Consider the following 15,847-nt stretch of genomic DNA (forward strand, 5'->3'; position numbering starts at 1 on the left):
GGTTTCTGGGCCAGAGAGGGGAGCCATGCGGGAGTACATCGAAACCTCCCTGAAAGCGGGGCTGATTCGCCCCTCATCAGCCGGAGCCGGGTTCTTCTTTGTGAAGTAGGATGGCTCCCTAAGACCCTGCATTGACTACAGCCCACTCAATGACATCACTATAAAGAATCACTATCCACTTCCTCTTATGTCATCCGTTTTTGACCAGCTCCAACAGGCCAAGATCTTCACCAAGCTGGATCTTCGCAACGCCTATCACTTGGTGCGGATCAGAGAAGGTGACGAGTGGAAGACTGGGTTTAATACACCCAGTGGACACTATGAATATAAAGTCATGCCTTTTGGTCTCACAATGCTCCTGCCGTGTTCCAGGCAATGATAAATGACGTGTTAAGAGACTTTCTTGACCTTTTCGTGTATGTTTATTTGGATGACATACTTATCTACTCCTGACCTGAAGTGGGAGTATGTAGAGCCGGGGTGTCCAAACTTTTCATCCCGAGGGCCACATACAGAAAAAAATGTGAAGATCTGGGCCACTCACGCCCCCCTGACCTAGTGTCAAAACTGAGAAGTACAATACAGTGGGCCATAGTCCATTACATTACAATTCATTTAGCTGACGCTTTTATCCAAAGCGATTTACAATCAGTGCATTCAAAGTTAGGGGAGAGCGGGGTAATGTGAGACACCCCCTGTATCTAGGCAACAGAACACATTTTCTGGTCATGTGATCATTATGTTTTTAAGCTACTCCTATTCCACCCTTGCCATGAAGGAGAAGCTTGTGCTGTGGTTAGAATGTTTTTTCACAAAGTAAATTGTCTTGCTTTGAACTTAATCAACTGTTGTGTACAAAAAAATTGATCCAGGTAGAAAAACTTTTATCATACATGTTGATGAACTTCGAACATATAAAACCATGTGATTGATTCTATCTGAAGATTAGCCTGAATCGCTAAGAGATGTTGTTTTTTTTCTAAAATGATGGCTGTGGGGTAAAGTGAGACATGTAGCACAAGTTAAGTTTAGTCTTAAACATATTTTAGTGTAATATTACATACAGTGGATATAAAAAGTCTACACACCCCTGTTAAAATGCAAGGTTTTTGTGATGTAAACAAATGAGACAAAGATAAATCCTGTCTGAACTTTTTCCACCTTTAATGTGACCTTTTACGTGAACAATTGAAAAAACAAACTGAAATCTTTTAGAGGAAAAAATACAAATAAAAAACTAAAATAATGTGGTTGCATAAGTGTGCACACCCTCTTATAACTGTGGATGTAGCTGTATTCAAAGTTAACAATCACATTCAAACTCATGTTAAATAGTAGTCTGTACACACCTACCATAATTTACAGTGACTCTGATTAATCCTAAATAAAGTTCAGCTGTTCTAGTAGGATTTTCCTGACATTCTCTTAGTTGCAACTTACAGCAAGAGCCTTGGTTCACAGAGAGCTTCCTAAGCATTAAAGGGATCTCATTATTGAAAGGTATCGGTCAGGAGGGTACAAAATAATTTCCAAGGTATTAGATATACCACGAAACACAGTGAAGACAGCCATCATCAAGTGGAGAAAATATGGCACAACATTGACATTACCAAGAACTGGGGCCCGTTTCACAAAGCAGGTTCAACAAACTCTGAGTTAAAACCTTAACTCTGGGTTGAGCAACTCTGAGCTGTCAAACTCTAAGTTTTCGGTTTCAGAACAGGTGATAACACTTAGTTCAATCAACTCAGAGTCAAGGTAACCCTGAGTGAAGCTTGTGCATGAGGATATAAAAAGCCTTCATCAATGGAACACAGATAACATGATTCACCATGGCAACAAGTGGTAAACAGCCTCGATCCTCCTACTTCTCCCCAGTGGAGTTGGAAATATTAATGACTGCGTATGCAGAAAGTGAGCATATATTTTTAAAAAGAAGCAATACTGTGGCAGCAGCAAAAGCGCGGGATCTTGCGTGGCAGGAAATTGCTGACCGAGTCAATGCGTCAGTATTAATTTGAGAAAAAAAATAAATGTTTTGTCTTGAATGTTCCACTTATTCAACAATTATATTCCATATGTGTGTCTGTGAGCACAGGTGCAACCCAACAGGCACCAAACGGACTTGGCAGCAGCTAAAGATGAAATATAAAAATGTAGTTCAAACAGGTAAGGTATAATAAAGTACAAGCAATTGTGATGTTGTTTAGCCTGCCCTCATTAAACAGCATTTAGTGGCTACATTCAACATGTGATGGATATATTTAAGTAATTAGGGAAATCTGCAAAAAAAAGAGAAATCCCAACACTGCCAGTATTTAATATTGTCTCTATGAAAGCAACACCTAAATGCCTTTTATACATACAAGTCTCCAAAGTTGTGTTTTCTGTATGTATTTAAATTTGACCTCCATTATAGCCAACAGAAAAAAGGCTGAGGCCCGCAAAACAGGTGGCGGTCCACCACCACCACCTCTCACAGAGGCTGAAAAGATGGCCCTCAGTCAGAACAGTGGACGACCCATTGCTGAGGGCATCTCTGGGGGGAGTTCATCGGACCCACCCACGCCCCAGGTCACAGGGGCCTACATAAGAGGTAAGTTATTCAAATGAATGGCATGTACGTTAATCCTTTTTCTAGTGTTCGCTCAGTAATGGCCACCCATTCATCTTAGACACAACTTAGTTGGCACACTGATTTTTCTTGTAGCAGTAAGCTACAGTTCTTTGCAATTGGCTGCTTTTGCTTTCAGATATCAATCTATTTTAAGGTGACTCAGAGTTTGAAAAATTGTGTTTAAATTAGGTGGGGCACTTTTCTGGGTAATCATCAACTGTCTAATCTTCATTTTCTACCAGTTACTGATGGTGTAATCTGTCTCGTTGAGCCTTCTGCCATAACAGACCTCCATGCTGTTGTAAGTACTCTTAATATTCCACAGATTTTTCATAATTGGTAGAATATAACACACACATTCTGTTTCATTACAGGAGGATGATGAAGAAACCTTATCAGCTGCCACAGAGAGGGAAGATGCAGAGAGGCCTGCTGAAGTATACACCTTTTTTTTTTTAAATAACTTTGGCTCAGTTAATAGTGTTGTTCCACAATACAACTTGCAACTTCTTTCTCTCTAACAGAGCCATGCTGGAAATTACAATGGGGAAGAAGGTCCATCAACCTCCACAGCACAGCTTACCTCAGTAAGATGTTGTTCAGCATTGACCCACAACTTACAATGACACTAAATAGACATGGCACTGAAATTCAATGTCATTTATGTTCCTATAGCTCCCTGTGAAACAACTTTACAAGGTATATTTAGAATCTCAAATAAACAAATCACACCTAGAAATGGAGCACATAAGGCTGCAGATCACCAAAACAGAAAAGGAAATACAACTGCTGGACCATCAGTTAAAGGTGGGTGACGTGCCCACAGGTGGATGTTTTTTAATTGTTTCAACAACAAAGGATTAACAACTGTACAAAATTTGTCCTTCTAGGAAATAAAGAAGACCTCATAAAATGAGATGCATATTGTCGTTCTTGAACATTGGGGAGGTGATGGGTCAGTTAGAAATGATTGACACATATCATGTCTCTAACAGCTCTTCCATCTCGTGTATCAGCAGGGGGGGTATGATTAATACCTGGATCACAGGGGGAAAGAGTAGGACATTGTTCTCCTCTAATAGTGGCAATGTTGTGGAGAACCACACATGCCACTATAATGTCACAAGCTCTCTCTGGGGTGACCCTGAGCCTACGAAGGCACTGGAAACGGGGCTTGAGTATCCCGATGGTCATCTCCACTCTGGCTCGTGTCCTGCAGTGAGCCAAGTTGTAGTGTCGCTGTGGGCCAGGCTCAGGGTCAGGGTAAGGGGTCAGCAGATAGTGCTGGCAGGGGTACCCTCTGTCTCCGAGTAGGTAACCATCGAACTCTACTATGATAATACAAGATACAGTTTGTTTCAGTTGCAATAGGAGGAAACAAAATATTTGATCATAGGATATAACTATATACTGTATATAAATTATATATATAAACTCACCACCGGCAAATCTGGCACTCAGTGTCGACTCACGAAACATTCGTGAGTCATGCACAGACCCAGGCCACTTCGCTTCCACATTGTTAATCATGTGGGCTCCATCACATATGATCTTCACAGTGGAGAACAGTAATTAGCTGTATGGTGTAGTGTATTTAATTTGGAATGTTAAAGGCTACTATTTAGGCCTACCTGCACATTAATGCTGTGGACAGATTTCCTATTCACATAATCTCCTTCATTTATTGAAGGAGCGATGATAGGAATGTGAGTGCCATCTATGCAGCCAATCACACCTGGAAACCCTAAAATATATCAAATTGACTGATTAGTGCTTCAAGTCTCAAAGCTTTATGACATAAATGAATTACTGCTTAGACTGATACCTGCAATTCTGTGGAACTCTTCTTTGAGAAGTCTGGTGGGTCTGTGACTTGGGAACACTACAAACGTGCATAGTAGCCGTTTCAGTGCAAGTGTCACATTTCGGACAGCCCGACAGACAGTTGCCTTGGACACATGCTCTGCATCACCGACGTTATACAAAAAACTGCCGTTGGCAAAAAAACGAAGTGCAATACAAAGAATTTGCTCGGAACTGAGAGCATTTCCACGATGCGTCATGTGAGCGATGTGAGGGCTGAGAATATCGTTTATATAAATTATAGATGATGCAGAGAAACGGAAACGCTCAAACAGATACTCATCAGGGAATGATAAAACATCCAATCGGGGTCTAATAATCCTCTCCCGGTGGAGATGTCTGCGGAGTATCTGCGCCTCGACATCAACTGGCTCTTCAATAAAAGGACAGGCCATGTCTGCCACTGCCTTCAGTCTGCAGGCTTCAACTTAAGAGCAGGAGAAACTCGGGGTTAGTTGAAGAAAACCTGCCAGCGAGCAGGTTAGGTTCACGGAGTATGTTGCCAGGGTAACTGACTCAGAGTAAAGCTGAACTGGCTTTGTGAAACTGAAAAACCAGAGTTTCCCTCATCTCAGGGTTAACTAACTCAGAGTTTTCACTAAACCTGCTTTGTGAAACGGGCCCCTGGACATCCCTCCAAAATGGATGAAAAGACAAGATGAAAACCGGTCAGGGAGGCTTCCAAGAGGCCGACAGCAACATTAAAGGAGCTGCAGGAATTTCTGGCAAGGACTGGCTGTGTACTACATGTGACAACAATCTTCCGTATTCTTCATATGTTTGGGCTATGGGGCAGGGTGACAAGACAGAAGCTTTTCTTACCAAGAAAAACATCCAAGTCCGGCTAAATTTTGCAAAAACATACATGAAGTCTCCAAAAGCATGTGGGGCAATGTGTTATGGTCTTATGAAACCGAGGTTGAACTTCTCGGCCATAATTCCAAAAGGTATGTTTGGCGCAAAAACAACACTGCACATTCACCCAAAGAACACCCTACCCACAGTGAAGCATGGTGGTGGCAGCATCATGCTTTGGGGCTGTTTTACTTCAGCTGGAACAGGGGCCTTAGTCAAGGTGGAGGGAATTATGAACAGTTAAGAAAAACCAGTCAGTTTTGGCACAAAACCTTCAGGCTTCCATTAGAAAGCTGAAGAGGAATTTCACCTATCAGCATGACAATGACCCAAAGCACACATCCAAATCAACAAAAGCATGGCTTCACTAGAAGAAGATTCATGTTTTGGAATGACCCAGCCAGACCCCAGACCTGATTCCAATTGAACATCTGTGGGGTGATCAGAAGAGGGCTGTGCACAGGAGATGTGCTCGTAATTTGACAGATTTGGAGCCTTTTGCAAAGAAGAGTGGGAAAATATTGCCAAGTCAAGATGTGCCATTATATTAGACTCCTACCCCAAAAGACTGAGTGTTGTAATAAAATCAAAAGGTGCCTCAACAAAGTATTAGGTTAAGGGTGTGCACACTTATGCAACCAGGTTATGGTAAGTTTTATATTTTTTATTTTTCCTCCTAAAAGATTTCAGATTGTTTTTCAACTGAATTGTTCATCTTATAGGTCACATTAAAGGTGGAAAAAGTTTGGACAGGATTTATCTTGGTCTCATTTGTTTACATCACAAAAACCTTGAAATTGAACAGGGGTGTGTAGACTTTTTATATCCACTGTATGTTTTATTGTTAATGCCATAAACATTGAAGAAAAGCCATCATGCCAAGAAACTACACCAGGAAGACAACCTGGGGCCAAGCACCCCTCCCAGAGATGGAGAGTGTAGCCGCTGAGGTCATGCAAGGAAAGAAGTCCTTAAGAAAAGCTGGAAGGGATAGAAATATTGACAAGACAACCATCAAAAGATTCATAAAGAAAAAAGAGAAAGGGGAAGTAAAATCAGTAGCCTGGGGTGCAGTAGCTGAGGTAAAGAGAATATTCACAGATGAGATGGAGGAGGAGCTTGCCAAACACTTGAAACAACTAGCTGACCAGTTCCATGGCCTTGCTACAGTGAACTGGCATTTGAATACGCAGAGAAAAACAATATACCTGTCCCTGCCAATTAGACAGAGAAACAATGTGCAGGTAAGCTAGGGTGTGCAAGAGATCACATGAATCAAAATAATCATAAATGTGCTTAATTGACCTATTACAACATGTAAACGTTGTTATGGTAGTTTTAAAATGGAAAAAGTAAGTGGATCACTTTACCCCCTTGATTTCTCTGGTCTGTCTCCCTTTACCCCAAAGCTGGGGTAAAGTGAGAAACAAGACCACTTTTTAAAAAACAATCATATTTTAACTGCCCTTTGTCCTGAAGACATTCTGATCATTTCCATTGCTAGGAAACATCCTGAATTAATGGGAAATGTGTACATTTTACTGATATATACTTTTAGCTCGCCTAGAGAGGAGCAAATGTAAAAAATGTCTCACATTATCCCGCTCTCCCCTACCCGAGGGTACAAACCCAGAACAACAAGAATCAAGAAAGTACATTTCTTCAAAAATAGAGCAAAATTACAAAGTGCTATAAGTAAGTGCCATTTAAGTGCTACCAAATTGTTAGTTTAAAAAAAAAAAAAAGAATTATAATTTTTTTAACTTTTTTTTTAGGCGGGCCAATTTAAAATGGATGGCGGGCCGCAGATGGTCCGCGGTCCGTAGTTTGGACGCCCCTGACGTAGAGGCTTGTTCGGTCTGCGCCCGAAACAAGACGTCCTCCGGGTCACGCATGGGTCTCTTGCAGCCACTTCCCATCCCCTCCAGACCGTGGTCCGACATCTCGGTAGACTTCGTCACAGGGCTTCCGGTCTCTCAAGGTAACACCACTGTCCTCACAGTGGTGGACAGATTTTCCAAGATGGCTAGATTCATTGCTCTGCCAAAACTGCCCTCCGCCGAGGAAACGGCGGAGATCATGATGAACAATGTTTTTAAGGTTCACGGATTTCCCAAAGACATTGTCCAGACCGGGGTGCCCAGTTCGTCTCCCAGTTCTGGAGGGAGTTCTGCCGGCTCATCGGAGCTAAGGCCAGCCTGACCTCGGGTTACCACCCGGAGGCCAACGGCCAGACCGAACGCCTAAACCAGCAACTAGAGACCGGCCTCCGGTGTCTGGTTTCTCAGAATCCCTCGACATGGAGTAAACACCTGGTCTGGGTCGAGTATGCCCACAACCTACTGCCCACCTCGGCCACAGGTATGTCACCACTCAAGTGTGCATTTGGTTACCAGCCTCCTGTTTTCGCAGACAACGAGTTGGAGGTGTCTGTTCCCTCCGCCCATGCCATGGTTCGCCGCTGCCACCGCAGTATCTGGTGGACTGGGTAGGATATGGTCCTGAGGAGAGGCAGTGGGTTCCATCTCGTCACATTGTCGACGCTACACTCATCGCAGACTTCCACGGGGACCACCCTGACCAGCCCGGGGTCGGATTTATAAAGGATTGCGTAGGATTCCTACTAAAAGTTTGCGTACGCACAAAAGCCGAAAATGGCGTTGGCCAAAGCTAATTCCGATTTATAAAACCGTGCGTACGCACACCTGAACGCAATGTTCACAGTCCACTTGGAAACATTCGTAGGTGGATCTGCCTCCAAATCCGCCCTCCACACGCCCACCGTCAACCATGAATGGTCAATGCAAAGCACGGCACGAACATTAAATGATGCCGCTGACCAATGGGTTTCCACCGTGAGTCCTGACGGAGGCATGGCATCAAGCGATGTGAAGAGGAAGTGCAACTTTCTGACACTGATATCGAGGTGTTTGTTAGTGAGGTGAAGAGAGATTTTATGGGACAGCAGTGATGTCACTAATAAAGAACACTGACACTCTGCCGCTGCTGTGGATAACACAATGTGTGAGATCAGAAATCGCTGAACTCTCATTCTGCAACTGTCATTTGCATGCACACATCACGCAGATCCCCGCACCACTGTCACGGCAGTATTTATTTATTTAGAGAATCGGACCGAATCGGACATCTGTGGATCCTTACCTCCACTGGGATATGTTTTGGAAAGTGTCTTCATTTCTTATAAGTGATCTCCTGTGCGTTCTGTGCTCCGTGCGCTCCGTGCGCTCTGTGGCACGGTCACGTTCACTGCAGTGAAAAGAAGTACTGAAGATATTATAGAAGATATTATTAAAAACTATTAATGACTCGGCTCTATAACTCCACTGTTAAATAGAATATTAACGTAATTTGCTGTAAGTTGTTTTATATATTTTTAAATTAAAAGGCTCGGGTGGAGCAGATATGTCGCGCGAGCAAAACTAAGATGTTGGTTTTAATGTAAATGATGAAGTGGATCAATAATCTGCTTCAATTCAACACCTCTTGTACAGTGCCTTGCATAAGTATTCACCCCCCTTGGACTTTTTCCCATTATGTGCTGTTACTAACTGGAATTCAAATAAACTTAAATAAACTTTTTCCCGTTTGATCAACAAAACATGCATAGTACTTTGGAGGTGCAAAATAAATTTTATTGTGACACAAACAATAATGAGAACAAAAAAGTTGACATCTGTTGGGTGCATAAGTATTCACCCCCCTGTGTCAATACTTGGTAGAACCCCCTTTCGCTGCAATTACAGCTGCAAGTCTTTTGGGGTATGTCTCTACCAGCTTTGCACATCTAGAGATGGAAAGGTTTGTCCATTCTTCTTGGCAAAAAAGATGAAGCTCAGTCAGATTGGATGGAGACCGTCTGTGAACCGCAATCTTCAAGTCTTGCCATAGATTCTCTATTGGATTGAGGTCTGGGCTTTGACTGGGCCATTTTAAGACATTAACATTCTTTAATCCAAACCATTCCTTTGTAGCTCTGGCTGTATGTTTAGGGTCATTGTCCTGCTGGAAGATGAACCTCCGCCCCAGTCTCAAGTCTTTTGCAGACTGCATCAGATTTTCTTCAAGGATTTCCCTGTATTTGGCTCCATCCATCTTTCCCTCTATTCTGACCAGTTTCCCTGTACCTGCTGAAGAGAAGCATCCCCACAGCATGATGCTACCACCACCATGTTTCACTGTTGGGATGGTGTGCTCAGGGTGATGGGCAGTGTTGGGTTTTCGCCACACATAGCGTTTTGCATTGAGGCCAAAAAGTTCAATTTTGGTCTCATCTGACCAGAGCACCTTCTTCCACATGTTTGCTGTGTCTCCCACATGGCTTCTGGCAAACTCCAAACGGGATTTTTTATGGATCCCTTTCAACAATGGCTTTCTTCTTGCCACTCTTCCATAAAGGCCAGATTTGTGGAGTAGACGACTAATAGTTGTCCTGTGGACAGATTCTCCCACCTCAGCTGTGGATCTCTGCAACTCCTCCAGAGTAACCATGGGCCTCCTGGTTGCTTCTCTGATTAATTTTCTCCTTGTCCGACTCTTCAGTTTGGGTGGACGGCCTCCTCTTGGTAGGTTTGCGGTTGTGCCATATTCTTTCCATTTTCTTATGATGGATTTTATGGTGCTCAGAGAGATGTTCAAAGCTCTGGATATTTTTTTATAACCTAACCCTGCTTCATATTTCTCCACAACTTTATCCCTGACCTGTTTGGTGAGCTCCTTGGTCTTCATGATGCTGTTTGTTCAGTAATGATCTCCAACAAACTCTGAGTCCGTCACAGAACAGGTGTATTTATACTGAGATTAAATTGCAGACAGGTGGACCCTATTTACTAATTATGTGACTTGCAAATGTGACTTGTGAATGCAATTGGTCGCACCAGATCTTTGTTAGGGGTTTCACAGTAAAGGGGGTGAATACATATGCACTCAACACTTTTCAGATTTGTATTTGTAAATAATTGTGAAATCCATGTAATATTTCCCCCCACTTCCAAATGATGCACTATTTTGTGTTGGTCCATTACATAAACTCACGATGAAATACATTTTAATCTGTGGTTATACCATGACAAAATGTAGAAAAGTCCAAAGGGGGTGAATACTTATGCAAGGCACTGTATGCATCGCCACTTTCCCGTCTGCAAAACGTTCGTACGCATGGGTCAGAGTTTGCTTAGAAATACGCAAATTTTCCCGTCAAGTTCGTTTTTATAAATCCCAACTTTGGCGTGAGCAGTGGCGTACGCAGGTTTCAGGCCCCGTTTTGTGCATACGCAACGGTTATAAATCCGACCCGCTGGGATATACGCACATTTTCCCGTCAAGTTCGTTTTTATAAATCCCAACTTTGGCGTGAGAGGTGGCGTACGCACATTTCAGGGCCCGTTTTGTGCGTACGCAACGGTTATAAATCCGGGGGGGGGGGGGGTACTGTCACACCGCGGTGAGGGTTGTCTTGTCTTGGGGTTTCTGTCTCGTAACTTCCTTTTTTATTTTGAAATCCTAACTCTCCTCTCGTTTCAGGTCACTTGCCCTTCCTCATGTGTCACTGATTCCGGATTGTTTCCACCTGTTCCCTTCACCCTCATGTGCTTATAGTCTGCGTCTCCCCTTTGTCTTGTGCCAAAGTGTTTCGTACTTGTCTGTGCACCTAAGCCCTTTTCCACAGTCATTGTCGTTTTCTGCCTAGGAGTTTTGCTACAGTAAGTTTTTTCTGTTTCCTCTTTGAGAGTGATTTTTCGTCTGTTAAAGTTTTCTAGTTTAGCTTCGTTTTGTGTTGTTGGTAATCTGTTTTTCTTCCTCCCTTTTGGAGCGATTTATGTTTAGAGAGTTTTAGTTAGTTTGATGAGCCTCCTGTTTAGGTGAACCTTTTCTTTTGTACCGTTTCATAGTAGTTTGGTTTTCCTCCTTCGGGAGCGCTTTTGATTTCTTGCTCTAGCCTTTTGGTTGTCCTCCTTCGGGAGAGATTTATGTTTTATACCTCTTTCTTTTTCTAGTGAGTGTTTTGTATATATTAAGTGAGTTTTTTTCATAGCCCGATTGTCACTCTTCATAGAGGATAAGAATTCAATAAAGTGTGCTGGTACGTGTAATCCTCTGCATCTGAGTCCTCATTTCAGTCCAGGCCTGACAATAGGCATTTACATCATATTCAAACAGGTTCAAGTACCGCCTATGCTCTAAACACCTTCACTTCAATTGAAGTATCGGCTGGTCTCATTACTTCCATTCTTATCTAAAGCTATTGAAAGGGTAGTTTTCAAACATAGTTCAGAGTTCTTCTGAGAGAACATTGTCATTTGATCCAAATCAGTTGAGCTTGAGTTGCAGTGGAGTCCTCAGCTCTTAGTTTGGTATATATCAGCAGCCTTTGATACAGTAAACCCCACATCTTCCTGCTATTTGTGCTCTCCATATAAAAAAATTAACGCACAAGCACATGAGTGCCACAAATTGGATATTTATCAGCCCTGTCAAAAGATACCAGCCAGATAAAAGTTGCCTTTAACGATGAAAACTAGGCTCCAAGAGTTGGTGTCGTTTTTTTTGTCCAGAAATTCTCTGATCGGAGTGAAGATCTGACAAACTCAGGAAGTTCCTGCAGAACAGGTACCTGTTTAGCAGGAAGTTGAAATAGTCTGCTTCCATACTTTTAAAAGGATAAAACACCTAAATTATTTTCATAGCACTTTCATCCAATTGTAATTGTTTGTATTTATATTGTACTTTTCTAGTCTTGATGATCACCCAAGGCTCTTTACAGTACAGTTTTATATTTACCCATTCACACACACATTCATACAGTGCATCTATTAGCAGCACTTTGTTATTCTATGCGGGGCAATTCGGGGTTCAGCATCTTGCCCAAGGACACTTCGGCATGCAGATGGATAAGAATGGGGATCGAACTGCCGACCTTCATGTTGGAGGACACAGCCGCCCCTTGTACTGTACACTATGCCTTTCACTCGTCTGGACACAAACGCACTCCCTCACACACACTCTCATACACACACACACACGGGATGAATGGTTCTCCATACAGTCAAGTAATTTGCTCAGATTCAGCAGCATCGCAGAGACTTGCTGTCTAGGCAAATGACTGGAGAGAATATCATGTCATGGAAACTTACACTATGCTAAGGAATGGTCACAGTATAACAGTTTTGCTAGGTGACGGCTCTGCTCACGTGGTTGATAAAGGTAATGACACACAGATTAATTAGAAGAGGGACTACATAATGATAAAACAAGCTTACAGAAGCTTACAAAATCATTATTTAGAACAGGGTTACTTTTCGAGGAGTTCCCTGAACAGAAAATCTTGAGGGCTGTTAAAACTAGCTATCATATTAGTGCTTTTCACACACACATAGAAGATGGTGACAGTAATATATAACCTTATTAAAAGGCTATACATTACATTTTATGGTTAAAGCTATGGAAAATAAACATAAGAACCAAAACTAACTCAGTGTAATGTTATTCAGAATTTGAATATAATGACAGAAGAAAATGAGACTGCATGCTCACATTTCGATCAGGAACCAGGTTCATTCAAATGTTTTATGCAGTGATAACATTAGTCTATTACAACAGGAGTTGAAGAAAGTGTCATGGAAGGGTTTACTAGGAGCGGACTTGCAGTTTCATAATTCTCATCTTAGTGATACAAGTTAGTTCAGCTGAGTTGGTGACAATTCATATTTTCTCTTGAACTCAAAGCTTGTCATGCAACCGTTGGAGCCCTGAGGTGGAGTAAAGGTGGTAGAGCCTGTGGACTTGGAAACATAATATTTTTTAAATTATCAGATAGAAATATTGCGTACATGGTGAAAACATTCCAGGGGGTCCTGTGTCTTCATAGTGGCCAACCGCCATTTTGAAAGCACACTCACTCACGCGCATACTCCCATACAAATCTGTATATAGTAAGTACACCTTTAGTAGTTTGTGTTTTTATACTTTATTATCTTCATAATAGGGGTTTTTCTTTAACAAATGTTGTCTTCATTAATGTTACATAAGTGTGAATTTTGCTAACTACCTATATGTTGATTTTGGTTATAGTTTTTAATTTAATTGTTAATCAGAGTTCAATCGACAAATTGGCTATGAAGGGTGGTGCCCCGAAGTAACTTTAATCAATAAACATTAATTCTGAATGACTACATTTTAATTATTAATATACAATATCTTTTTCTAGTAACTAAATTTATTGATTTCCCAAAGGCACACCATTTAATGGTGTCACGCTTAATGTATCATATGCATAACAATTGATATGCAGCTACACATAATCCCTGAATTAAACACCCATGCATCAGTGACGGAATCAAGCAGCATAAGGGCGGCTGTGGCTGAGGGGTAGAGTGGTCGTCCTCTAACCTGAAGGTCGGCAGTTCGATCCCCAGTCTGACCCATCTGCATGCTGAAGTGTCCTTGGCAAGATGCTGAACCCCGAGTGGCCCCCAATAGAATAACTAAGTGCTGCGAATAGATGCACTGTATGAATGGGTGAATGTAGAACTGTACTGTAAAAGGCTTTGAGTGGTCATCAAGACTAGAAAAGCGCTATATAAATACAAAACCATTTACCAAAGCCATAAGGAATAATTTAAGCTGGTTGGAAATAATTTCTACTGAAATACTGTAAAACATAGAAGTCTGGCCTGAATCAGCCAACATTGTCACACTGAAATTGAGGGGAATCTCTTACACGTCCAGCTTTGGGGCATTGGGGACTATGGATGTTTGCTTTCAAAGTGGTCCAAAATGTGGAGCAGACGAAAAATTGGAAAACACAAATACAGACAGCAGGTGAAAAACACATTCAAAAAAGCTAGTTATTTCCAAGATACAAGGCACCCACTCCATGTCTTTGGTATATTTTCAGATAAATCGTTATTAAATACATTTGCTCAGGTGAATCAATTAGGATATATATAAGGATATATGGTCTTTCACAACAAGATCAGTCAGCAGGTCAAAGTATACATCCATGATGTAAAAAAAAGGCCAGAGTCTTAATACTCGGCCAGAGTAGCTTCAACATTCAGAAAGGGGCTTTTCTCGAAGTGTACAAGGGGAATACAGGTTTGAAGATTTGGTTTTAGATCAGCTATGGTTTATCTTTCCATCTTATTACAATATTACTGTGAAGAGAGGATCTGCAGGAGCCCTATTTAAAAAAATAACCCTAACCATTAACTCCAGCCTACTGATCAAGACTATATTGTAATGAAAAATAGATAAATATCAAAGTCAATGGAGCTTTTTAAATCAGTTGTTCTAGGCAGTGTAGCTATCTGCTACAGGGCCAAAGCAATACATTACATGAAATGATCTGGTACAGGTGTTACATACATCATGCTTACACATAATATAAACTTTTTAATACATGCTTTCATTGAAAAGTCAAAACCTTAAGAACAATTTCATGTTTCATGAAGCCCCTTTACAGAGTGCTATCCTAAGGTCATGGGTAAATGACACCAAGGTCATTGGAGAATAGTTATTTCTTCACCTATGCACATACCTGACACATGTACTCTAGCCATCGCTGCTGTTTTCTGGTCATGCCCTTTGCTCTTCTTGATCTCTGACTGCTTTTTGGCTGGGACTGGAACTTCTGGTGCCCGCGGGCCATATTTGATGCTACACCTGAAGAACTTGTACAGGAATTTGATCTGCACAACACCTCAAAGAAGGTGATGAATAATCAGCTGTGAGTGACTTAAAAACGTTGCCTGTAAAGAATGACTTCCAGGAAAATGGAATGCACCAAGGGACTGAAGGTTGCTCTTATTTGAAATGCGACGCTTCTGCAGCAGCTAAGGCTTCAGATAAAATAACCTTTATGATGATAGTTTAAAGAAAGCTGTGTCAAATACCACTTACAGTCCTAAACATGTGTGAGACCGCAGTGGCTGAAAACAATCTTTTAAAACTAGGTTAAATGTCACATTTTGGGGTTAGAAGTATAAGGCACTTAACTCTGATTTCCTAAAAGATATGGACAAAACACTAGAATTACGCCAGGGCTGTGGGTCTATACACCGCGTTCCACATTATTATGCAAATTGGATTTAACATTCATTTTTTAGTTTTTGAATTAAACTAATGGATGGTATTGTGTCTCAGGGCTATTTGGATGATTGAAATCAATCTCAGACACCTGTGATAATTAGTTTTCCAGGTGAGCCCAATCAAAGGAAAACTACTTAAGAAGGATGTTCCACATTATTAAGCAAGCTACATGTTTCAGGCAAAATGGGGAAGAAAAAGGATCTCTCTGCTGCTGAAAAGCAGCAAATAGTGCAATACCTTGGTCAAGGTATCACAACATTGGATATTTCCAAAAGAATTGCGCGTGATCATCGGACGGTGAAGAAATTTGTCACTGATTCACAGCACAAGCGGGTTCGTTCAGACAAACGCAAAATAAGGAAGATTTCTGCCAAACAAATGCGTAGGGTTAAGAGAGCAGCCACT

General features: G+C 41.6%; 2 protein-coding genes across 4 annotated transcripts; one reads left to right on the forward strand and one right to left on the reverse strand.

Annotated features, from left to right (window-relative positions):
- Window positions 1-1,627: 1,627 nt before the first annotated feature.
- Window positions 1,628-3,533, forward strand: LOC128448963 (uncharacterized). 3 transcript variants are annotated; one of them, XM_053431872.1, is made up of 8 exons: window positions 1,628-2,005; window positions 2,099-2,169; window positions 2,420-2,596; window positions 2,860-2,918; window positions 2,992-3,054; window positions 3,142-3,204; window positions 3,293-3,424; window positions 3,508-3,533. In XM_053431872.1, exons 1-8 carry the CDS (start codon window positions 1,833-1,835, stop codon window positions 3,526-3,528), a joined length of 759 nt encoding a protein of 252 aa, XP_053287847.1. In that variant the 5' UTR covers window positions 1,628-1,832; the 3' UTR covers window positions 3,529-3,533. The 3 variants fall into 3 exon arrangements, with proteins under 3 accessions (XP_053287847.1, XP_053287846.1, XP_053287848.1); XM_053431871.1 differs by having other exon boundaries at window positions 3,293-3,533; XM_053431873.1 differs by having other exon boundaries at window positions 1,628-1,845; window positions 3,293-3,533.
- On the reverse strand, window positions 3,419-5,096 carry LOC128448960 (putative nuclease HARBI1). The gene is made up of 4 exons (XM_053431862.1): window positions 4,443-5,096; window positions 4,249-4,361; window positions 4,057-4,168; window positions 3,419-3,948 (listed from the first exon to the last, which is right to left on the reverse strand). Exons 1-4 carry the CDS (start codon window positions 4,873-4,875, stop codon window positions 3,578-3,580), a joined length of 1,029 nt encoding a protein of 342 aa, XP_053287837.1. The 5' UTR covers window positions 4,876-5,096; the 3' UTR covers window positions 3,419-3,577.
- Between the last annotated feature and the right edge of the window lie 10,751 nt (window positions 5,097-15,847).

Source organism: Pleuronectes platessa, chromosome 10 (genome assembly GCF_947347685.1).
Source record: "Pleuronectes platessa chromosome 10, fPlePla1.1, whole genome shotgun sequence".
NCBI classification, from domain to species: Eukaryota; Metazoa; Chordata; class Actinopteri; order Pleuronectiformes; family Pleuronectidae; genus Pleuronectes; species Pleuronectes platessa.

Bases quoted from the DNA above. Each gene is read 5' to 3' on its own strand.
- LOC128448963 (XM_053431871.1), top strand. From the start codon at position 1,833: ATGGCAACAAGTGGTAAACAGCCTCGATCCTCCTACTTCTCCCCAGTG. The intron at 2,919-2,991 runs GTAAGTACTCTT...GTTTCATTACAG, and splicing joins TAACAGACCTCCATGCTGTT to GAGGATGATGAAGAAACCTT. The intron at 3,055-3,141 runs GTATACACCTTT...TCTCTCTAACAG, and splicing joins ATGCAGAGAGGCCTGCTGAA to AGCCATGCTGGAAATTACAA.
- LOC128448960 (XM_053431862.1), bottom strand. From the start codon at position 4,875: ATGGCCTGTCCTTTTATTGAAGAGCCAGTTGATGTCGAGGCGCAGATA. The intron at 4,169-4,248 runs GTAGGCCTAAAT...TCCACTGTGAAG, and splicing joins TCCACAGCATTAATGTGCAG to ATCATATGTGATGGAGCCCA. The intron at 3,949-4,056 runs GTGAGTTTATAT...GTATTATCATAG, and splicing joins GAGTGCCAGATTTGCCGGTG to TAGAGTTCGATGGTTACCTA.